Raw genomic sequence first — 25,071 nt, 5'->3', positions numbered from 1 at the left:
CTCAAAGGACTCCTGCCACCCTGCATGCATCTGTCTGGAGCATCTCATCGGCAGGGGTGACTCAGTGGGATGGGTTTGCATCCTAGTATCATCTAGTATCCAGTCCCACTGTCACTTCTCACAAGTGCCTGTTTGTCTCCTCCTGTGGTCTGGGGTGGTCTCTGTAGAGCCACACCCTTGCACGCTGGGAAGTGTGTTAGTGTTAGGACCGGTGTAACAAGCCATGCACACTGAGCCTTGCAGGGATTCCCTTTGAGAGAGACCAGGCATGTGATGTGGATCTCAGCAGCTTCAGAACTCAATCAACATTCTCTGAAAACCAAAAGGAGTTAGAGGGGGGATGGGGTAACCGGGTGATGAGTATTCAGAAGGGCATGTGTTGTGATGAGCACTGGGTGTTATACATGACTAATGAATCATTGAACACTACATCAAAAACTTATGATGTTGCTGCTATGAACATTGGGGTGCATGTACCCCTTCTTTTCACTACATCTGTATCTTTGGGGTAAATACCCAGTAGTGCAATTGCTGGGTCATAGGATAGCTCTATTTTTAACTTTTTGAGGAACCTCTGTACTGTTTTCCAAAGTGGCTGTACCAACTTGCATTCCCACCAACAGTGTAAGAGGGTTCCCCTTTCTCCATAACCTCTCCAACATTTGTTGTTTCCTGCCTTGTCAGGTTTTGCCATTCTAACTGGTGTAAGGTGGTATCTCAATGTGGTTTTGATTTGAATTTCCCTGATGGCAAGTGATATGGAGCATTTTTTTCATGTGTCTGTTGGCCATTTGTATGTCCTCATTGGAGAAGTGTATGTTCATGTCTTCTGCCCATTTCTTGACTGAATTATTTATTTTTTGAGTGTTGAGTTTGATAACTTCTTTATAGATCTTGGATACCAGCCCTTTATCTGTAGTGTCATTTGCATATCTTCTTCCATTTCCTGGGTTGCCTCTTTGTTTTGTTGACTGTTTCCTTTGCTGTGCAGAAGCTTTTTATCTTGATTAAGTCCCAAAAGTTCATTCTTGCTTTTGTTTCCCTTGCCTTTGGGGATGTCTTGAAAGAAGTTGCTGTGGCCGATGTCAAAGAGGTTACTGCCTATGTTCTCCTCTAGGATTTTGATGGATTTCTCTCTCACATTGAGGTGTTTCATCCATTTTGAGTTTATCTTTGTGTATGGTGTAAGAGAATGGTCGAGTTTCATTCTTCTGCATGTGGCTGTCCAATTTTCCCATCACCATTTATTGAAGAGACGGTCTTTTTTCCATTGCATGTTTTTTCCTGCTTTGTCGAAGATTATTTGACCATAGAGTTGAGGGTCCATATCTGGGCTCTCTATTCTGTTCCATTGGTCTATGTGTCTGTTTTTGTGCCAGTACCATGCTGTCTTGGTGATCACAGCTTTGTAATATAGCTTGAAATAGGGCAACGAACATGATGCCCCCAGCTTTGTTTTTCTTTTTCAACATTTCCTTGGTGATTTGGGGTCTTTTCTGATTCCATACAAATTTTAGGATTGTTTGTTGCAGCACTTTGAAAAATGCCGTTGGTATTTTGATCGGGATGGTGTTGAAAGTATAGATTGCTCTGGGTAGCATAGATACTTTAACAATGTTTATTCTTCTGATCCATGAGCATGGAATGTTTTTCCATCTTTTTGTGTCTTCTTCAATTTCTCTCATAAGTGTTCTCATAGATCCTTTACCTCTGGTTGGTTAGGTTTATTCCAAGGTATCTTATGGTTTTTGGTGCTATTGTAAATGGAATTGCTCTTTCTACAGTTACACTGTTAGTGTATAGGAAAGGACTGATTTCTGTGCATTGATTTTGTATCCTGCCATGTTACTGAATTGCTGTATAAGTTCTAGTAATTTGGAGGTGGATTCTTTTGGGTTTTCCACATAAAATATCATGTCATCTGCAAAGAGAGAGAATTTGACTTCTTCCTTACCTATTTGAATACCTTTTATTTCTTTTTGTTGTCTGATTGCTGATGCTAGGACTTCTAGTCCTATGTTGAATAATCAAAAGAGCTACCTTTGGAAGGTGGTGAGAGTGGGCATCGTTGTTGTGTTCCTGATCTTAAGGGAAAGGTTCTCAGTTTTTCCCCATTGAGAATGATATTTACCGTGGGCTTTTCATAGATGGATTTTATGAAATTGAGGAATGTTCCTTCTATCCCTACACTCTGAAGAGCGTAATCAGGAAAGGATGCTGTATTTTGTCGAATGCTTTTTCTCCATCAATTGAGAGGATTATATGGTTCTTGTATCTTCTTTATTAATGTGTTCTATCACATTGATTGATTTGCAGCAATGTCCACAATAGCCAAACTGTGGAAGGAGCTGAGATGCCCTTCAACAGATGAATGGATAAAGAAGATGTGGTCCATATATACAATGGAATATTACTCAGCCATCAGAAAGAATGAATACCCAACTTTTACATCAACATGGATGGGACTGGAGGAGATTATGCTAAGTGAAATAAGTCAAGCAGAGAAAGACAAGTGTCATATGGTTTCACTTATATGTGGAACATGAGGAATAGCATAGAGGACATTAGGAGAAGGAAGGGAAAAATGAAGGGGGGGAAGTCAGAGGGGGAGATGAACCATGAAAGACTATGGACTACGGGAAACAAACTGAGGGTTTCAGAGGGGAGGGGGGTGGGGGGATGGGTGAGCCTGGTGATGGGTATTAAGTGCATGAAGCACTGGGTATTATATGCAAACAATGAATCATGGAACACTACATCAAAAACTAATGATGTACTGTATGGTGATTAACATAACATAATAAAATAAAATAAATAATTTTAAAAATTTAAAAAAAACTTATGATGTACTATATGCTGGCTAACTGAACATAACAAAATAATGAAAGATAAAGAAAGAAAGGGAGAAAGAAAGAAAGAAAGAAAGAAAGAAAGAAAGAAAGAAAGAAAGAAAGAAAGGCTCCCTAGGGTGCCCTAGCCATAAGGTGAAGACATCTTACATTTCAAGGAGCATTTCTGATCAATACACATAACATCTGAGCAACTCTGTGAAGAAGAACATTTATATTCTCTGCACCCATGGGGCTAAGGGTGGGGACAATGCTGACTGCCACACAGAGAGCTTTCCTACTTTTTTTTTTCATTTTTCTATAAAATCCCTGCTGAACCACAGTGCCTAATCCAGCCTCACAGTCGCAAGGGGATAGACTCTGCTCTAGGACCGAACTGCCCCTGAGCTGCCCCCTTACCGTCATTGGGATAACGCCTCACCTCCAATCTCATGCTGCTGTGGCCATTGCTTCTGGTCCTCGGTGAGTAGGATGCTGGAGCAGGACTTGGGTGAAGCTGAGGCGGAACCACTGTGCCCGGGCATCCAAGAGCTTGCTCTTGAGCACAACATCTCTCCGATGGGATGAGTAGGGATAGGCCCTGGCTTCTAACTCAGGACCAGTATGCGTCATGCGGATCAGTACTGAGCAGAGCAGGTCCCGGGAAAACAAAGGACTATGCATCTCTTTTGCAAATACTGATGCCCTTTGCTCTCTTTAAAACATCCATTTCTGCTTTGATCTCTCGGAAAATTGGAACACTTCTTAAAATGAGATCAAAGGAATGTTCTGTTAGGGTAAATTCTATTTCCAGGCCACCGAAATCCTACTCTGTCCCAGCCCCACTCCCACACCAAGCCAGCACATCTGGGGCTGATGTCGTTCCTTCCTCGACTTACACTTTGGAGTGGCTTCAAGTCCCGCCAACTGTAGATGAGACCACAGCTTCTGCTGATAAGTCTGACCCTCGCACACAGATGCAAACACAGCGCTGGATCGAGAATAAGGAAGGAGGGAGAAACAGCGTGCACGAGATGCGAGCAGACACCTCGTTTCCTTTCAGGCCCTTCCTGACTTCTGTGTTGCCAGTGGGCACTCGATCTGTCTCAAACAAAAGAGTCAGTCTTAAAAAGAGAAGGTGTGAGAGGGGCAAATACAGTGTGAAACTTCTTGGGAATTTGCCTGCACAATAATCAGCTCTGGTAACAGGGAAGGACTATGTTTATGAACCATTTGGGTCTTGAGCCCTTGATTCTACGAGAGGTTGTTTGTGAGTGAGGGAAAGAAGGAAGCAAGCCAAGCTGGAGGGAGAAAGGAATAGACAGAATGAGGGGAGGAGGACGGAAGGGACGAGAAGTGGGGGGTCGAGGGAAGAAGACACAGAGGGAAAGGGGGCAGAGAGACCAGTTGGGGAGAGGGTGGAGGTTACGTTTTCAGAAAGCGTGCAGCCCCTGGCCGGGTGGTGATCTCTGCCTCTTCCCCTGCAGTTGCTGTGGATGCCCAGGCTGGTGAGTTCCCCTGTCTTTGTTCTTTTCTGTCTCTGGGAAGCCCTCTCTGCTGGCGAGGCAGGTGCCGCTGGGGCTGTGGGGACCGGGGCCAGGACTGGGGTGGGGCGAGGGGGAGGCCGGTCCCCACCGGGCAGGAATGCTCTGGTGTCCCTTCATCCCTGCACTGCTACCTGCCTGCCTGATGGGCTAAACCCCCGGACCCTGTCAAGGCCATGAATTCTTTTCTCCTTGCTGCTGAGCCCTGGGACCAGAAAGCAGTTACCCAGGAAGGGAAAGCAGACCATACGCAGTTACTGCTGAGTAAACATTCTCCACGTTCTCCTGGTTCCGGACCCCCAGCAGCACCAGACGCCATGATGGGAAACACATTTACCACAGAGAGGCAACTGGATGCTGGGGAGATGCTCTGCCGAAAACAGGGCCGTCCCCTGAACATTTCCACGCCTAACTTGTCTTATATTATTAGACTGGAAAGTTACATTTTCTCTTTACCTCCTCCTTCAAGGAGGTATTCACCCTCCTACAAGGGGTGGGGGGTGGGGGGCATCCTTACATAGCTGATATTTTTAGATCTGACGACGCACACTGTATCGCATCTGCTGTGATTTTCAGCCCGAGGGTCCTTCGGACGAGCTTCGGCAGGACCTGAGGAGATGTGCGCGAATGCAGATTGTTCCTTGTTCTGGGGAGAGGGTCTGTCAGTCAAATGTCAAAGTTAAGGCCACTCTCCCGAGTATCTCCCAGCCAGACCCTGGTTCCAAACTCAGTAAGGTCCAGAGTCATCTCTTACTTATCTCTAGCCCTGTCGTTACCACCACCTCGGTCACGTGAGTCTTCTTTCTCAAACATTCTTTAATCAAACTGATTTCATCTCATCTTCACTGAAAATCTTGCCCAATCTCCATGTGGAGGAAGGAAACTTTTGGCCTCCAGGAAGGCTTAAGATGTGTCTCTTTTTGTCAGTGTTTCTGACCCACCGCCATGCCCGCCTCCTGGTCCACCGGTGAGACCGAGCGGTCTGGAGGGAGCAGTGGTCTCTGAGCTTATTAAGAACAAAAATTCTGAGCATGCACATCCAACATGTTATATAGATAGAGAGCCCTGGAGAGAAATACTGTGAGCATTGCAAAATATGTACAAAAACAAAAAAATCAAAAGATGAGAAAATGTTTCATAGAATATGGAAGTCCCACCTCTTTATGGATCCCACTTTGGAGACTGGACCTAGAGCCCAGGTGAGGGTGGTCTGCCTTCTGAGGCAGTTCCCCGAGAGCTAGAGCGCCTTCCCTCTACCGTAAACTCAGGGCTACAGGGCAGAGCCCACAGACAAAACAAACACTTCTGGCCTCCCCCCTTTCTCCATCCCGTTCCTCCATGTCCAGCTCTGCCTCTCTTTACACTGAAGGGGAATGAATGGTCCAACGCAGTCCTGGGATTAGACTTTATCAGAATGGCAAACATCTCTGCAATTCAGCCCAATGCACCACAATTCTAAATTGATATTTGAAACTGAATTTCTAGCTCAGTTGTCAGCTGAAAAATATCCCCCCCCGAAAGCCCTAGGCTCAGAGCTGGGTCATAGCGTATAGGGCTGGCTCTCTTTCCTCTGCAAACTTCCAGCTTGGAACCTCCAGCCCCTGCAGCCTAGTGGTTTCCTTCCCCTGGTGGGGCAGATCCACACACCAAGCTGCCCTTAGCTCTGAGGACCACTGTCCTCCAAGGGGAGGCAAGGACCTGAACAAGCAGAGGAGCCCACCCCTTCTTACAGGGTCCATCCAGCAAAGGGTTCTCAGAAGCCTCTGGAAAAGGCATTCGGGAAGGGCTCATTCCAGGTACTGATTCTGCAGCCCCGGGGCTACTGTCCCAGCTGATGGATGGTTACATCAGGGAGAAGACAATAGGAAGGTGTTTGAATTGTAGCCACTGGGCTGAGCCTCCAAGGAATGAGAGATGCAGACAAAGTTGATCCTGGCTGCCACAGGGACAGGAGGTCACCTTGAATGGATACAGAGATATAAGTGTCACTTAAAAATCCACATTTGGTCCAGAAATGGGACTGAAACTTTTTAAACAGACATAACATTAACAGGAGGTATGGAAGGCACGAGATGTCAGGAAGGGTTCCCAGGGACCCGTGCCGCACAGCGGTGCGTGTGCGTGCGTCAGCCCTCCCCCACGCGAGCGGGAGTCAGGTGCTGGGACTGGGTGGGGGCAGGGCTGACACTGCAGTGTCTGCATCTTTTGCAGACTGGCTGAGCACTGACATGCCCGCTACGTCTGTGAAGGAGACGAGGCGGTTGTGAGGCGCTCTGGGGAAAGCAATGACGTGGTAGGGAAAGTGACGAACTACGAGGCCGGGTCTCTGCTAGCCCCTTCCTACGGCCCCTCAAGCTACACCATTTCAAACGCAAGGCCCAGGGTCGGTGGCTTCTCTTCCTGTGAGGTCCACGAGCTGTCCTTCTGTAGAATCAGGACAGGGAAAACGAGATCTGTGTGGCTCACTGTCCAGGGTGCGGCTTCGCCGTTCAAGGGCCTGTGTGGGGGGCACCGGGTGCGGGCCAGGGGACACACCCAGGGAGGGAGCGATGGTGGGTGGCTGTGTGTCCCCCTGGGTCTGGCTCTGTGAGTCCTGCTCGCTGGGGCTGAGAAGACAGGGCACCTCCCCGCAGGACCTGCACACTGCACGACGGCTGGTCTGTTCCCTCTCCCCCTCCAGAGCTGTTTCCAGCACCCACGCTGACCGTCAGGCCCTTGCAGCCCACCGAGGGGACCTCAGTGACCCTGTCCTGTGACATCCAGCTCCCCTGGGACAGGTCCGGGACGCAGCTTTGCTACTCCTCCTTCAGGGATGACCACACCCTGAGATGAGACGGGAGCTCCTCAGAGTTTCGGATCTCGGCCACAGGGAAGGAGGACTCGGGATACTACTGGTGTGAGGTGGCGACAGCGTCCCACGGCGTCTCCAAGCAGAGTCCTCGGCCCCACGTGCTTGTGCAGGCTGAGCCCCAGGGGCGGGGCTGCAGGCTGGGTCCTGGGTCGGGCAGAGAAGAGCAGGGCTCCTGGGAGACCCCAGCTGCGCCTCCCCTGTCCCAGCGGGTACGGCGGGCATGGGGCTACGGGGACTCCCCTGGGCTCCGCCCTCTCAGTGGTCACAGGGGCGCCATCTCCCAGAGCTCTGCTCTCCCGGTCCGCGACGCGACCGTCATAAGCTCTCCCTGCAGCACCTTCTGTTCTGCTCAGCGAACAATAGCTAAAGAATCGTGGTGTCCGTCTGCGGGGAGCTGCCCCCAGCCAGAGGCGCCCCCAGCCCAGGGAGAGCCACGAGCAGCAATAGCAGGAGGGGCAGGAAGAGCCCGCAGCACTTACCATCACTTCCCGAACACCAGGCCTGAAGCCGGGCTGCTGTGCTCAGTCCCAGAAGAACCCCTCTGGTGCCCAAAAGTCTCTGGACAGGGAGGACTTTCAGGAAGTTTACCAAGTACAGGCCCTGCTCCGAACAGGCCTAGGGGGAGCCCCGCAGAGCCCTGGGGAGCAGTGCTGTGACGGGATCTGTAATGTGGGTGCGTTAGTATCCCCATTTCACACACGAGGAGCCTGAAAGCACAGAGCAGTCAAGTGACCCGCCCAGGGTAACCCAGCCTGGAAGCGGCGCAGCAGGAATGGGACCCCAGGCACACTGGGGTCAGCGTCTGCCCCTGCTCCACCCCATGCGGGTGGACGGCAGCGCGACCTCGGCTGCTAGGCGCTGGACACCTCCAGGCAGCCGGCTGCTGGGTGGGTCTCTCCCTTCATCACCCCCAGAGCTCTGCCACGCTGCTACGAGGCTCCGCACTCCCTCTTCCAGGAAACGCTGGGTCACAGATGAACTGACCTACCGAGAGCATGCGATGAATAAGCGGCAGAGCGCTCCCGCCATCCTGCTGTCCCCTGTCCCACCGTCCCGCTGTCCCCTGTTCCGCCATCCCGCTGTCCTGCTGTCCCGCTGTCCCCTGTCCCGCCGTCCCGCTGTCCCCTGTCCTGCCACCCCACTGTCCCCTGTCCCGCCGTCCCACTATCCCGTCATCCTGCTGCTCCCGTCCTGCCGTTCCACTGTCCCACCGTCCCGCTGTCCCCTGTCCTGCCGTCCCGCTGTCCCGCTGTCCCGCTGTCCCCTGTCCTGCCATCCCGCTGTCGCATCCCACCATCCTGCTATCCCCCTGTCCCCCTGTCCCCTGTCCCACTGTCCCGCTGTCCCCTGTCCTGCCGTCCCACTGTCCCCCTGTCCTGCTGTCCCGCTGTCCCACCACCCCACTGTCCTGCTGTCCCACCATCCCACCATTCCGCTGTCCCCTGTCCTGCTGTCCCCCTGTCCCGCCGCCCCACTGTCCCCCTGTCCCGCCCCCGCTGTCCCCCTGTCCCCCTCTCCTGCTGCAGGCCAGGCCATGGCCATTGTCTGCCATGCAGTAGCACAGGTGGCCCTGCCGCAGGGCCCTCAGCATGCTCCCTCCCCACCAAACACTCCTCTGCCTACACCTTGGCTTCCAGCAACTCCACCTGCCCAGATGCATAGCAGGTGGTACCACCTCCACCCCAGGCCCTCACCTGGCCTCACCTGGCCTCACCTGCCCTCTCGTGTTCATGCAGGCATCCCGGTGGCCCTCACCTGGCCTCACCTGGCTTCACCTGGCTTCACCTGGCCTCACCTGGCCTCACCTGGCCTCACCTGGCCTCACCTGCCCTCTCGTGTTCATGCAGGCATCCTGGTGGCCCTCACCTGGCCTCACCTGGCTTCACCTGGCCTCACCTGTCCTCACCTGTCCTCACCTGGCTTCACCTGCCCTCACCTGGCCTCACCTGGCCTCACCTGGCCTCACTTGGCCTCACCTGCCCTCTCGTGTTCATGCAGGCATCCCGGTGGCCCTCACCTGGCCTCACCTGGCTTCACCTGGCCTCACCTGCCCTCACCTGGCCTCACCTGGCCTCACCTGGCCTCACCTGCCCTCTCGTGTTCATGCAGGCATCCCGGTGGCCCTCACCTGGCCTCACCTGGCTTCACCTGGCCTCACCTGCCCTCACCTGGCCTCACCTGGCCTCACCTGGCCTCACCTGCCCTCTCGTGTTCATGCAGGCATCCCAGTGGCCCTCACCTGGCCTCACCTGGCCTCACCTGGCCTCACCTGCCCTCTCGTGTTCATGCAGGCATCCCAGTGGCCCTCACCTGGCCTCACCTGCCCTCACCTGGCCTCACCTGGCCTCACCTGGCCTCACCTGCCCTCACTTGGCCTCATCTGGCCTCACCTGGCCTCACCTGCCCTCATCTGCCCTCACCTGCCCTCACCTGCCCTCACCTGGCCTCACCTGGCTTCACCTGCCCTGTCTCGTTCACGCAGGTGTCCCGGTGTCGGCAGTGCTCCTGGAGACCCAGCCCCAGGGGGGACAGGTGCTTGCAGGGGAGCATCTGGTCCTCATCTACTCCGTGGCTGAAGACACAGGGGACACCACATTCTTCTGGCACAGAGAGGACATGGGGGAGAGTGTGGGGAGCAAGCGCCAGTGTTCTCGGAGAGCAGAGCTGGAGATCCCTGCCGTCGGGGGGAGCCATGTGGGGCGCTACTACTGCACGGCAGACAATGGCCACGGCCTGGCCCGCAGCGGGGCCCTGAACATCACCATCACAGGTGAGCAGCACTCTCCTAATCAGCCAGTGATTGCAGCAGTCTCCCTCTGTGGCAGTGAGGATGTGCCAAGGATGATGAGGGACGGGCCATGAAGTGGTTAAGAAGCCATGTGAACACGGCAGGAGATCTGTGAGGTGGTGGTGACAGTGACAGATGAGCTAGAGGAGGGGGACAAAGGGACACAAGGCATCCCTCATGGGCTGGAGGGACCCTGCAAGGACCTGGGACAAGGACAGAGTGGGCTGTAAGGCCGTCCAGCAGGAGAGACACTCTCTGACGTTGGCCCTGTCTCCCTCAGTCCCAGCGTCCTGCCCCGTCCTCACCCTCAGGAATCCCGGGACCCGGGACGTGGTGGGGGACGTGGTGGAGCTTCGCTGTGAGGCCCAGAGCAGCTCTCCCCCAATCCAGTACCGGTTTTATCACGAGGATATCACCCTGGGGAGCAGCTCGGCCCCCTCTGGAGGAGGAGTGTCCTTCAACCTCTCTCTGACCCCAGAACATTCTGGAAACTACTCCTGTGAAGCCAACAATGGCCTGGGGGCCCAGCGCAGCGAGGCGGTACCACTCAGCATCACAGGTAGGACATGTCCGTATCTCCTTCTAGAGGACCAGCTGCAGTTATGCCAAGCGTCTTTTGCGCTGGGTGATCCTGTGGTCAGGAAACTGGTCTTCAGCTCTCGGGACTGTGCTCTGCAGGGGCCTTCACCCCGCCCACCCTGCCGACCTCTGCAGACCCCCGCCCACCCCGCCCCAACTAGCCTCGTCAATACTCAGGAAACGATGGAAAAACCATGAACAAATTCCGGGATCCAAACTCAACCTCCATAACAACGCTCATTTTACTAACGAGGAAATGAGATTTAGATTCGGTACCTCTCCCAGGACGCTCTGCCGCTGGCCCAAGGTGGAGCTGGAGGCTGGGGTCGGGAAGCATCGCAGTGGTCACACCACGTGTCCCCTCTAACGCATCACTGTAGAGATGTGCATTACAGGGGTCCTCCTCTGGGAAGTCATCGGGTTCCTGCCGAGCCCTTCTTAGTCACCATGTCCTCGTGGGCAGTAGCTACGTGACTTTCTGGGTTTGGTGTCAGGGAGAGGTTAGCCTCATAGGTATGATTTCAGAAGCACTGCGTGGTCACCGTGTCTGCAGCAGTTTTGTTTTAAACGGTTTTGTGTTGGACTCACCTGCTACTTGAAACGTCTCTGGAATGAGCCGCAAGGACTTCCCAAGCCTGTGAGATCTTGACTCCCAGCGTCAGATCTGCTTTCTTATTAGTCTTTCCAATTTTTCTATCCTTTGTTCCGTTTGCGTGACTTCCTTCTGAATCAGACTGGCCCACGAGGGTCTATGTTATGGCTCTTTCTCGAGACTCAGGTGCACTTTTATAACTCAAATCTATTTGGGTTTTGGTTTTCTAGTTCATTTAGTTCTAGTTCATCTTCTCCCTCACCTTCAGTATGTTTTCCTCCTTTTTGCTTTAGGCTTATTTTATGTTACTCCTTCCTTAACTTCTCAAGTAAATGCTTATTTACTCTTCATCTTTATTTGCATGTAGTAAATGCATCTAAAACACATGTTTCTTCTAAGTACTGCTTGCATCTCCCCGTATAAGTTTCAATGTCTAACATTTTCATTTGTTTAATTTCTAAATTATGTGGAATATGGGTTTTCATTTCTTTTGTAACTGGAGACTTACAATTCCTTATGAATAGATTTCACTTTTATCCTTTAGTTCATTAATTTCTTATAGATTTTTTCTTTGTCCTTGTGGTTAAACTTGATTAAAGTATATAGATGCATGACTTTTACTTTGGGGAACTTACTAAAAATGTTTTTATGGCCTAACACACAGTTGTCATTTTTGTAAATGCTATATATGCAATTTTATTTTATTTTATTTATTTATTTTAAAAATTTTTATTATTTATTTGAGAGTGAGTGCGAGCGGGGGAGTGGCAGAGGGAGAGGGTGAATCCTCAGGCAGACACTCCACTGAGCACAAAGTCCGACATGGGGCTTGATCCCATGACCCTGAGATCATGACCTGAGCTGAAACCAAGAGTCAGATCATTAACTGACCGAGCTACTCAGACGCCCTTCTATATGGAATTTGAAAAGAATGTGAATTTTCTGTTTGGGATATACAAAGTTTGGTGTTTATTTTTCTATCCGATGAAGCTGGTTGCTTATCTAGTCAGTCTCCATGGCGCCTTATATACGCTTCGTCTTTTCAATCTGTGAGTTTCTGAGAATCACATTCATATGCTACCTGTCATTCTTCCAGGTTTACTATTTCTGCCGGGGCTCTGCTGTGAAGTTGGTAACTGACCATGTCAGATGGGGCACTTTGGTTGCAAAGGATAGAAATGCCATACAAACTGGCTTGAGCCAGAAAAAACCACAAGTGCAGCAGGTGGGAGAGTTGGGGACTGGACGTGGCTTAGTGCGCGGCTGGCTCTTAGGGTCCTGTCCTTTGCCACCCCTCTTTCTGTTGTGTCTCTCCATCATTTTTGTTCTCAGAAGGGAGGCTGGTCACTGACAGCTTTGGGCTCCATCCTTCCTCTCTGCTGGAGACCCTCCAGAAAAGCCTCCTTACAAATCACTCCAGTTTGGAAAAGCAAACAAAGAAATGTACAGAGCGCAGGTTGACCCTGTGGCGTGTTTGCCCCCCTGCAGAAGGAGCAGCCTTGGGATGGGTGAGGTCACCAGTGGGGTGTGAAGCAGCTCTCAGAAGAAACCGGGCAGCTCAGTCCACCGGAATGCTGGAGTCTCCAGGCTCCATCTCTAGGGAAGACCTAGTTCTAGCCTTCTCTCTGCTTTTCTGAGATCTTTCTGAGCTCCTGAGAATCAAAGCATAAATCCCTATGTCCCTACATTCCTTTGTCTTCAGAATGCAGGGCTGCTTTTCCCAGGGCTCTTTAGGTGGGGGCTGCCCTTGGGAGACGGATTCCCTATGTCAGCAAGCCCTCTACCCCCCCCACACCACCCCCACCAAACAGCTTCTCCTGTTTCCCTCCCACATTTCTGAGTGTGCTCCGACCCCTCTTGTTTGCAGAGCCCCATCCAAAATCCACTTGACAAATGGTCCCCACCGCTGTGAAGGGCGGGTGGAGATGGAACGGGACGGTAGCTGGGGCACCGTGTGTGACGACGGCTGGGACATGAAGGACGTGGCCGTGGTGTGCCGGGAGCCGGTCTGCGGAGCGGCCAAGCACACCCCTGCAGGCCTGCTGTACCTGCCATTGGCAGAGGAAGACCCGCCCGTGTTTCTTCAAGTGGCCCTTGCAACGGGACCGAGGATGCTGGCTGAATGTGAGCAGGTTGAGACCTTTGACTGTGATCACAGTGAGGATGCAGGTGAAGTGTGGGAAGGTAGGTGAGGGCAGGGCCTGGGGTGGGAACCGGCCATCCAGCTCTGAGAACCTTCTCCCCACTCTCTGCATGGCCACCTCCAGGTCACCTCACTGTTCACCACAGCTGTCCCTCCTTCAGAGCTGTCCCTCCTTCTCTATGGGAGAGTGGTCAGGACAGCACCAGAGTTTATGTGAGGTTAGTCCAGGGTCGTGAAGGACTCTCCTGTGCGTTCTATTATTAGCCTGTGTCTGCCATCTCAGGAAGACAGAACACTGATGCTTTTGTGGCTGTGAGTTGGGGCATAACACCAGGGAAATGATTATGAGGCCTCAGAATTCCAGGACTTGAGTGATTTTAATCCGGGCCACACTGCTCATATTGCTCTGCGATCCCATCAGCTCTTCTGAGGCCTCTCCCCGAAACAACTCTGCTCATCAGAATCGATCCCAGAATCGGAGGCATGCTGGCTGGGGAAGATCCGGGTGCTGTTTCCGACCTGGGATTCCAATGGGACACGGACCCTGGAAGGCGGGAGGGAAGTCGGAAGGACTCTGGGTCCATCAGGAAACCAGGCCACAAACCGTCAAGGACAGAGCTCCCTGAGGGCGGAGGTAAAGTCCAGAAAGCCTGGCACAGATCCCAAAGCCTCCACAGAGCTTGCGCCTGGGTGGAGGCCGGTGGGACCACTTGCCCAATCCCAGCCCCCGCTCTGGTGGAGCACCCCAATCCTCAGGCCGGGAGTCGGGGACCAGGGTCGGGGAGTCCTGTAGAGAGAAGGTCTTCAGAACCACTGGACCGACGCCCAGCGTCAGAAGCCTGTGAAGGCCTGCGGCTCGTTCAGCGACACGGCATCAGCGCTGGGTATGGGGAGGGACCCAGATTGGGGTCAGCTGTGCGGGGCTTCAGGCCTGTCTCCCCCACTCACCAGCCATATAAGTAGCAAACTTCTCTGACGCTCATGATCTCTGTCAGAGAAGTGGGCCAGTGACTGGTCCAGCGTCCGCATGGAACTGGGACTGACCAAACACTCACCACTTATAAAGACCTTCTGTCTGGAAGGAGTCCCGGGCGTGCTCCAGACTGCAGATCTGGGACAGTCTCACCTGGAAGGTGGGGCTGGGGCTCGGGCTGGCCTTCTTCCTTACTCTGGGCCTCACTTCTCGGGGGAGACCCTCTGATTTGTCTGGACAATCTCTTCCTGGACCGTCCCCTCCTTACCACCTTTTTACTTTTCTCTGCAGCATTCTTGCCTCGTTTTTCTTGAAGACTGGCAGGTTTTCTCCCTTTGGGCCTCTCAGGCCTGGGTGGCCCCCAGCGCTGGATGGACTTGAACCCTTCACCTGTGGTTCCCAAAGCCCCTCAGCAGGACTCCAAAATGCCTCCTACCCCAGGGCCTCAGCCCCACCTGTATTTGGGGACATATCCAGCTCCCAGAGGAGCCAAACTTGGTGACACCCTGGCCCAGATTTTCCAGTGTCTTCCCAAAGATCTTTGGGGATCCCAGTGCTGTCTCCCTGGAGAGACGTAGCTGCCCCTGAGGACAGAACAAAGGAGATGGGCCCTATATCTGCTAGAAATGTGGGCATTTCATTTCCGTCCTTTTTCTTTTTTAAAGATTTATTTATTTTAGAGAGAAAGAGAGAGCAAGTTCGAGGAGGGACAGGGGCAGAGGGAGAGAATCTCAAGCAGACTCCATGCTGACCAAAGAGCCCGACGTGGGGCTCGATCTCACAACCCTGAGATCACAACCTGAACCGAAATCAAGAGTCAAACACTCAACCAACTGAGCCACCCAGGCGTCCCTTCATTTCCATTCTAAGTGTCCTGGGAAGAAACTAACTTTTAAAAAATTTCTTTTTAAAACACTTTCTTAAATTACAAATATAAAACACATTAGACAAAAAAGAAAAGAATCAGCCAGGATTCTAATATTTGGAAGTAACTGCTGTTAATATGCTGATTCTTCTAAAGCATTTTTATGAACATATGAGTATATTTGAATGATGGTATACTTTTGACTTTATTGTACTGTAAACTAGTATCACTATACTGCTTATTAAATTTAACCATACAATGTCAACACACATTTTACAGACCTGCATGTGCGTGTGCATGTGCGTAGGTTTTAAGCTAAGACCGCCCTCTCAAGAAGGAGAATCCTGATTCAAAAGTACCCTTTGTTTTGCTGCGTACCTTGATTGGGTTTGCGTCCGGGTGTGCAGAGTGAAGGGAAGGAAGAAACCACATGCTTTAGGTGGCAACCTGCCCTGCGAGCCCCTCAACTTTACTAATGCCAAGTCTCAACAAACATTTGAGTGGGTGGTTCCTTTTAGACATTAGTAACTAAGTTTTGAATCTGGGTGGATATCAGGAGAAGAAAATTGGACATAAAACATATATATATATATATATATTCCAGACTAGTTACCTATGTTGATAAATAATTACTGAGCCCATATTATGGGCTAGGTTCTACATGTTAGCTCCTTATATTGTTAGTAAAGCTTCAGAAGATTTATTGGTATTTTAACTGTGATTGCAGAAATAATAAGTTACCTTTAGGAGGATTTGGTATTTTTACAATGTAATCTTCCAGCCCAAGGCCAAACTATATCACACCATTTATTCTGGCTTTGTTTAGATCTGTCATTAGAGTCTAATTTTTTTTTTTTATCTTTTAAGTTCTACCTATTTCTTGTCAATTTTATTTTTAGACTTTTTAAACTACTGAACCCATTGTATAGAATTTTTAGCCCATCATATTTCCTAGATGTTTGTTTTATTTAAAAAAATTTTTTATCTATTTGAGAGAGAAAGAGAGCACGAGCAGTAGGAGGGGCAGAGGGAGAGAGGGAGAGAGAGAATCTCCAGCAGACTCCTGGCTGAGCATGGAGCCGGACTCGGGGCTTGATCCCACGACCCTGAGATTGTGACCCGAGCTGAAATCAAAAGTCGGAAACTTAACAGACTGCACCACCCAGACACCCCCTAGACGTCATGAATTACTGGGTTTTACCAGCTGATTGTGGACCTGGCTCACACAGAATTCTCTTGTCGTCGCTAAGTGTCATTTACTCTCCTCAGGTCTCCGGGCATATGGTCCTATCTGCAGATGGGACAGTCCCGCTTCCTTCTGCTTGTATGGTAGAGCACGTGTTTCCTTCTCTCCCCAAAAGCACTGGCCAGATTTTCCAGAACAATGTCAAGTACCCGTGAGGATAAGAGGCATCCTTGTTCTGTTCCCAAATGTAACTGCTATGCTGTGTGTTTCACCATTAGCCATGATGCTGGCTTTTAATTTAAGATATATGCACTTATAACATCAAGAAATTACCTTCTATCCAAAATTAATAAGAATTTTATTTACTGTTTAATCTGAAGTAGATGTTGAATTTTGAAAATATCTTTCTGTTATCCTTTAACATAATACAGTGAATTACTTTAATAGATGCCCTAATAGTGAACAATTCTCACAACTCTCCCTGCCTGTGATGTATATTAATTCCCCGCTGATTTCCATATGATGGCATCTTATGGGGAATTTTGCATAGATATTTATAATGAGGGTTTGTCTGTAGCTTTTGATTCTTTCTGTGGAAAGCTTTGATATCAAGGCTGTGTCAGTTTCTTATGCAGTGTTTCGATTACTGTTATTCTCTGGTCTACAACATCAGTTTTATTTTTTTCTTCTTTGACCTCAAAGCTGATTTAAAGCAGGGTTTAAAAAAAAAAGTACCTCACGAAAGGATTTTCCCCTCATTTTGTGATTTTTAAAATAACTTAAATTACCTTTATGATTTTTAAAGGTTTCCTTGGGGACCTCAGACACGATCAGTTTTTATAGATCATCTACAAGTTCTTAACAGAAAGTGACTTCTCTGTCCCCAGGATTGAGAGTTCGGCATAAACTCCTGAGGGTCTCTGTCCTCATCCCATTGTTCGGATCTCATGCATCCTTATCTTTATCTACCTCATCTGTGGTGGACCCACAGGCTTCTCCCTGCGCTGGTCTGTTTCCACCTCCTGCGGCCCACAGGTCAGCGTGTGGACACTGTGGTCTTGAACTCCAGAGGTTCGAGAGCTCAGAGTTTCCCCATCCACAGCAGGCTCTTCTCTTCCGCTGCCCCTCAGGCTCCTTCCTCGATGAGCTTCTGTGGTTCTTCTACTTCTGATTTTCCGAGCCACTTCCCTCTGTGCATGTCCCTTGCGTGTAATGTTCAGAATGCAGGGCTGAGCTTTGGTTTTGCACCAAATACAAAATTCCCTTTGTTTTATGACACGTTTATTCTACATTACATTTTCTCTTCCTAATGCTTCATTCCTTTTTTGTCGTGTTGTTTTCCTTCCTCTTCATTTTGTAGCTCAGGTACAGAGTCCCTCCCTTATGGCTCACTCCCAGTGCTGGCCACACCAACTTTCTCCAGTTTTCTTTATTTATAGTCTGTATCTTTAGTTTCTACCCCCTTGCTCCAGCCTCCAACCATTCTAATGTGTCTGGGGAGTTCCCTTCATTTAAATGCATGATTTTCTGTGAACCTAAATTTTTTATTTACATAAGGTATGGCACCATCTTTCACGTGGTGCTCTCTTCTGATCTATCCATCTTGTTGTGTGTACACCTAGTCCACTGTTCCTAACTTCTGCACATTGTTCCAACACCCTTTCCTTATCCGATCCCCCAGCAATGGACACTTACATTACCCCCAACTATCGCTACTTCAAACTGACAAACTCCAACAAACCCCTCTTTCCTGTCCTGCCTTGGACGTGTGAGAATTTCTCTGGATACATACCCAGGAGTGGGACTCAAGGTTTGCCTTGGCATTATTTAGTGTTTAAATTTTGCCAACCCAATGGACATAAAGAGAGATCTCATGGTGTTGTTGGTTCCATTTTTCTAATTACTAGTAAGTAAGGGTTTGGGGGACTTCCTCTTCTGTGAAATAACTGCCCATTTCCTTAATATTATTTTTTCTTTTTCTAGTTAATATCCATGAGCTACTGCTTTCTTTAAATAAGTCCTTTGCGGGGCGCCTGCATGGCTCAGTTGGTTGAGCAACTGCCTTCGGCTCAGGTCGTGATCCTGGAGTCCCGGGATCGAGTCCCACATCAGGCTCCCTGCTCAGCAGGAAGTCTGCTTCTCCCTCTGGCCCTCTCTCCTCTCATGTGCTCTCTCTCTCTCATTCTCTCTCTTAAATAAATAATCTTTAAAAAAAATAAGTCCTTTGCTTGTTCTAGACTTTGCAAGTGTTACCTCCCATTCTGTTGCCCATCAGCTTTGTCCAAATGGTCTTTTATTGAGCAGGATTTTTTGTTTTCATGCAAATTCATTAATTTTTCATCTTTTAATTTGTGTTTAAGAAGTCTTTCCCAACCCCAAAGTCACAATGAAAACCTCCTAGATTATCTTCCCTTGATTTTATAATTTGGTTTTTATGGATTAGGTCTTTCAGAGCCTACCTTTACATTTGATATTAGGTATAGATCCAATTTTTTTTTTTTCTCCAGAGAGTAAGCCAGTTTTCCTAACATTATATACTGAACAGGCCATGCATTCCCATTATTTTGTGGTGTCAACTTTCAGTTTCCATCCATACATGGGGCCTACTTATGATCTCTCTATTTTGTTCCATTGTTTTGCTTGATTTTGCACATATATTATACTGCTTTTATTGCTCTGGCCTTCTAATATATGTTAATATCTGATAACATAAGACCCCTCATTGTTTTTCTTTATCAAAGTTATTTTTGTCAAAAATGTTTACTGAAGTCTTTTATAGATTTTTATTATTCTATAAAAATTTTATTTATTTTATTATGTTATGTTAGTCACCATACAGTACATCATTAGTTTTTGATGTAGTGATCCACGATTCACTGTTTTCGTATAATACCCAGTGCTCCATGCAGTACGTGCCCTCCTTAATACCCATCACCAGGCTAACCCATCCCCCCACACCCCTCCCCTCTAAAACCCTCAGTTCGTTTCTCAGATTCCATAGTCTCTCATGGTTCATCTCCCCCTCTGATTTCCCCCCTTCATTTTTCCCTTCCTTCTCCTAATGTCCTCCATGCTATTCCTTATGTTCCACAAATAAGTGAAACCATATGACACTTGTCTTTCTCTGCTTGACTTATTTCACTTAGCATAATCTCCTCCAGTCCCATCCATGTTGATGTAAAAGTTGGGTATTCATCCTTTCTGATGGCTGAGTAATATTCCATTGTATATATGGACCACATCAAAATCCTAGAGAAGAACATAGGCAGTAACCTCTTTGACATCGGCCACAGCAACTTCTTTCAAGATACATCTCCAAAGCTAGGGAAACAAAAGCAAAAATGAACTTTTGGGACTTTATCAAGATAAAAAGCTTGTGCACAGCAAAGGAAACAGTCAACAAAACAAAGAGGCAACCCACAGAATGGGAGAAGATATTTGCAAATGACACTACAGATAAAGGGCTGATATCCAAGATCTATAAAGAACTTCTCAAACTCAACACCCAAAAAACAAATAATCAAGTCAAAAAATGGGCAGAAGACAGGAACAGACACTTCTCCAAAGACATACAAATGGCTAACAGACACATGAAAAAATGTTCATCATCATGAGCCATCAGGGAAATTCAAATCAAAACCACACTGAGATACCACCTTACACCAGTTAGAATGGCAAAAATTGACAAGGCAAGAAACAACTAATGTTGGAGAGGTTGTGGAGAAAGGGGAACCCTCTTACACTGTTGGTGGGAATGCAAGTTGGTCCAGCCACTTTGGAAAACAGTGTGGAGGTGCCTCAGGAAATTAAAAATAGAGCTACCCTATGACCCAGCAATTGCACTACTGGGTATTTACCCCAAAGACACAGATATAGGGAAAAGAAGGGTCACATGTACCCCAATGTTCATAGCAGCAATGTCTGCAATAGCCAAACTGTGGAAAGAGCCGAGATGCCCTTCAACAGATGAATGGATATTCTGTAAAAATTTTAGAGTAAGTATATTGAATGGCTCAAACTGTCCAAATGGGATTTTTATTGGGATTTTACTGAATTTGTAGATTAATTGGAGAGAGGCAGGGTGGTGAGTCCTCCCACATCCCCATTCATCTTAGGTGTCTGGCCTGTTTGGTAGATAGAGCAAGTCAGCTTACTCTTAGTACCTGCCATGGTAGCTTTTGACCTGGCAAATGATTCTCCCCTTTACTCCTCTTGGGGGAGACCACCTGAAACATCTGCAGTGGTTGCTCACTGTCCTACCTCAGAGCCAAACCAATTCTCCAGCCCTCTGGCATCTAATCACAGGAAATGTGGTCACATTCTCTGTTCCATAGGGCATCATACTGGTCCACAGAGGCCATGAGGAGTGGTCCCTGACACCATGTGGAAAACAACTGGGAGCCACAGTTCACAAACCTGGAGCATTACAGGAGGGAGACGGAATAGTAAACAGTGTCATGGAGACACATTTGGGCTTGCGACAAGTGTGGAAACATTCATCTCAACCAGCAATTCCCAAACTAAGGTCAGTGTCCCCAGGGGGTAATGAGAACATTTCAGTGAGGACCCAGAGGACCCGGTCCTACAGATCTCAGTTAGCTACTTGATGTGGTGGGCTGTTATAGGCTAGCTCCTTGGTGCTGCTGCTCTTATGTATGGTGACAGGAAGGAGGATATTGAAGGCACCGGCAAGACTGCCGTGTGAATCTATGGACACCCAGGGCTCCGGACGGTTGTATAGAAGAATGGTGTCCAGAGTTCCTTCTAACAGGCCGAAGGATCTAACAGATCCTTCTGGGTGCAAAGTCAGGACTGTGAGATGTTGCATATTAAGAGCTGACTGTTGACCTAGCCTAACCTTCTTGGGTAGGTGGAGAGATGGACAGCACGGGCCTCCTCTGATGGCTCCTTTGTCTCTGTCATGTCCAGGGTTGCGTTCTGTCATAGCCCTCAGCCCTGGGGTCCAGAATGACATGGGGGACATGGCAGAGCTTCACCACAAGGTCTAAAGAGGCTCTCCCACAATCCTGTATCACAAGCATGTCACTCTGGGGAGCATAGCAGCATCTCTTGGAGGAGCATCCTTCAACCTCTCTCTGACCACAGAACATTCTGGGAACTACTCCTGTGAGGTTGGCAGTGGCCCCAGGACCCAGTGCCATGAGGCAGTTATTGGAGGATCAAGAGGCTGTGACCACTGGTTGACCTGTGGGGAGTGGCGGTGGGGAGGTGATGGCTCTTCTGGGCCACATCCACTGCAGCAATGAAAGCCAAGATTCTCCAGTCCATCCCAGCACCTGGTGTGGGACCCTGACATCCATGCTGAGCCCAGTCCTGGGGCAGGACACTTATGATGTTGGGCAATCATTGCTGATCTGGGAAGACTGACAAATCCCAGGAATGGAAAGACCTGGGACAGAGAAGGACCTCAGAAAGGCAAGAGGCTAGTAAGTGTCTGGTAAAAATAACCTGGAAGCAAATGTGGTTTGGCCTCATTTAGGTGGAGACCCCACCTAAACAGATAGACTGACAACTTAGCCCTGTGTTGGTCAGCCTTAAAACCTGAACAACAGTTCAGACCTGCATCTCTGCCCCTTCCTTCCCTGCATCTTCCAAGCAGAGCTGCCATTAGAATTAGAAGTGTTTGTGACTCTGGAAGGCATGGGTTGGGCATTGTGGCAGAGACAACGAAGGGGACAGTGCCCTAGGACTTTTGGTCCAGCTCTGGAAGGAGCAGAAGCCCAATAACCCTATAGAGCGCTGCTCCTACCAGTGGGCCCAGCGTTCCTCCAGCTGGAGCCTCTCTCTAAAGGACAGTGTATCATGGTGAGAACTTCCCTGCTTGTCAAGGGGTGGGGTGAGAATATGTTCCAGCAACCCACCTCTGCCATGGCTCAAATTCCCTTAGTGACTAAGCGACACTCCTGTCTGCCGCAGAGGAGCGCCCTGCGCACCAGTTCACTGTCCCCAGAAATTCGGTGCTACTAGGCCCTGTGGAGAATGCGGATCCCCCAGATGTCCCCACCCCATTCCTGTGTTGGCCCCTGCAGCTTGTAGCAAGGGAGTAGGGAAATTCCTGCTGAGACAATCCATCCACGAAGTCTGTGGTCACTACTCAGCCCAACACTGACACCGTCTGGATAAAAACAGGAACAAACCAGAGCAGCCAGTGGGCTGAGCTCAGAGCGGTCTGGCTGGTGATCACTCACGAGCCCTGGCCGTTAGCCCTCCGCCCAGACAGTTGGGCTGTTCTAGAGGGATAAATGCCGCGGCTTGGACAATGGGAAGGTGGAGGGATGGTTAATCATGAGTGGACCCTTGCAGGATCAGGATGTGTGGGGGACATTTGAGTGCCTGGAAGAGCCTCAGGCGGTCCTCACTGTCTCCATGTCCTGGTTCATAAGGCACTAGCACCACTGGCAGTCAGAGCCCTCGCTTGGGAACGAACCCGAGCAACCGACCCTTTAGTAGATACAGCGGATTGGATGCCTAGAAAGAGTGGTTACCATGGTACCTGGGTGGGGTGACTTATTGCTAAGGCTGCCACCTGCCCTTGAAATAAGATGACCTGGTTAATGTGGTAAGAGCATGTTCTGTGTGTTCTAAAGAGCACCCAAGGCAACTGCCAGAGGAGTCTGGGCCATCCACCAGAGTTCCCAAACTGTGAGGAATTGGCAAATTGATTATATCAGCCCCCTCCCTCTAAATGAGTGTTCTAAATATGTCTTGGTTTGTGAGACAACAGTTCTGGCCTCACCCAAGCTTTCCCATCTCCATGCCACCATCATCAGGGGATTAGAGAGCTGAGCACCACGTATGGATGCCCTTGTCCAATAGACAGTGATGGGGGTGCATTTCAAAGGTCATGATGTGCAAGCCCGGGCAAACAAACTTGACTTTGAATGGAGGATCCATCTCACCTATAATCCACAAGCAGCAGGATTAATGGAAAGGAAGAATGGAATATTAATGCAGCAGATTAAATTACCAACAGGTAAAACCACCTTGGCAGGATGGACTACAGTCCTGTCCAGGCTTTAATACATTTGAATGATCACCCAGAAGGACCGGCTACCCCCCATGCCAGACTGGGGACCCCTGCTGAGGCACCCAACACCATAAAGGTGTGGAAATCACAGGAAACAGCCGTTACCCCCACTCCCACCATGGAGCAATGTGCCATGCTGGTGAGAGCACCAAGCCTCATCACACCTGGGAAAGGAGTCACCTGCTGGAATTTGCAGCCAGACATCCTGCTGGGATGGGTGAGTTACTGCCCACTCTTGGGTGAGGAGGAACCACTCAGTCTCCTTGGGATCCCACTGTCCTGTGGCAAGCCAGACCTGTTGAAATGCACCATACCTAGAATGGAGCATGCACCGTTGGAAGAGAGGAGAAGGTGGGGGTCCTGGTCTGGCATATCCCACCCCCAGCCTCCTCATGCCTGCCAGTGCTACCTCTTCCAGCCAACATGCATGGTATATACAACCATGTCAAGTTCCTAAAACTGCCAACCTCCCTCTCCTCAAGGCCAGTGTTGGGGGAGTGTTCTGTTTACCACTGATTCGACATTTGTCCACCATCTTTGTTCCCTCCATTGACCTGGAGAACGTTATAGAACACATAGAAGCCCTTCCTAAATTCACCCAGCAAGCCTTAAATGATAACCAACAAGCCCTGTCCTTACTGAACACTGAAATGACTCCAATGAGAAAGGCTGTCTTCCAGAATGAGATGCCCCTGGACAATATTACTGCCTCGCAGGGAGGCACCTTTGCCATCATCCAAGCAGAATGTCGTGTCTTTATGCCTGATGAGTGAGCTAATGCTTCATCTTTATTGAATGGCATGAGGATACAAATGAACACCCTGAGTGACCCAACCCCCAGCCTAGGGGACATGACAAATCAGTAGTTCAGATCATGGGGCTCTTGGTGGAGAAAGTTGTCACTGATTTTGGCAATTGTTGGCTTCATCAGCGTTTTCTCTTGTGTATGTTTGTGTTGCTGCTGAGGCATCTGCCTCCAGCGGAGCCAGGGAGCTGCCAAAGGTGCCACCTCCAGGCTAGTGAAACCCCTTGCTGATGGCTCAGGGCACCTCGCAGAAGGAGGGGTGGTGTGAGATTAAAAACGCTGGTCACGAGGGGTAGAGCGTTGGGGAATGTCATCACACAGATGTGACGCTGGTTAACTCGTGAGCAGGGCCAGGCGATCGAGGCTCCTCATCCCCTCCTCTGTCCTGGGAATGTAGGTTCTGCTTGCCTTTCCTGCTCCCAGAGGCTGCCCCAAGGACACAGCCTTGGGATAGGGACGTGGCACTGAGACCATCTGCTGGTATTTGTGACTGAACCCCATTAGGACCTCCATAGAAACTTCTAAGATGCTGCCGGGCAGATGCAGGGATCCCCTCATCTTCCAGATGCCCAGGACAAGCCCCACAAGTAAGTTTTCTTTGCTTATTAAACCTGCCATCTGCCAACCTGGAGTGGCTGCCTCTTTCTCAGGTCTCTCCCAGCCCTCAGAGTTTGGGGCGGGTTTCAGATTACACACGAGAAGCTCCCCAAGAGGTTGTGAATCAACAGCAGCGACACTCTTTGTCACTGGTTGTCTGATCCTGACCCACGAGCCACAGGCCACTGACACATAATTTCCACCCTTGTGGCTCAGAGCTCCTGCTCATTCCAGAGCACGCGCAGCCCCTGTACCGAGTTACCTGGGTGGGG

General features: G+C 49.8%; 1 protein-coding gene across 1 annotated transcript; it reads left to right on the top strand.

The window, feature by feature from the left end:
• Positions 1–5,317: 5,317 nt before the first annotated feature.
• Positions 5,318–22,337, top strand: LOC118521352 (Fc receptor-like protein 1). Its single transcript, XM_078078678.1, is given in 9 exon segments — positions 5,318–5,339; positions 7,242–7,432; positions 7,749–7,896; positions 9,706–9,993; positions 10,292–10,570; positions 12,632–12,634; positions 13,052–13,366; positions 21,279–21,481; positions 22,287–22,337. Coding segments are annotated over 9 exon segments (1,500 nt in total).
• The last annotated feature ends 2,734 nt before the right edge of the window (positions 22,338–25,071 follow it).

This window comes from Halichoerus grypus, chromosome 7, assembly GCF_964656455.1.
Source record: "Halichoerus grypus chromosome 7, mHalGry1.hap1.1, whole genome shotgun sequence".
In the NCBI taxonomy this organism is placed as follows: domain Eukaryota; kingdom Metazoa; phylum Chordata; class Mammalia; order Carnivora; family Phocidae; genus Halichoerus; species Halichoerus grypus.
Note: the sequence above shows the minus strand (reverse complement) of the source record. Positions and strands in the feature narration are given on the sequence as shown.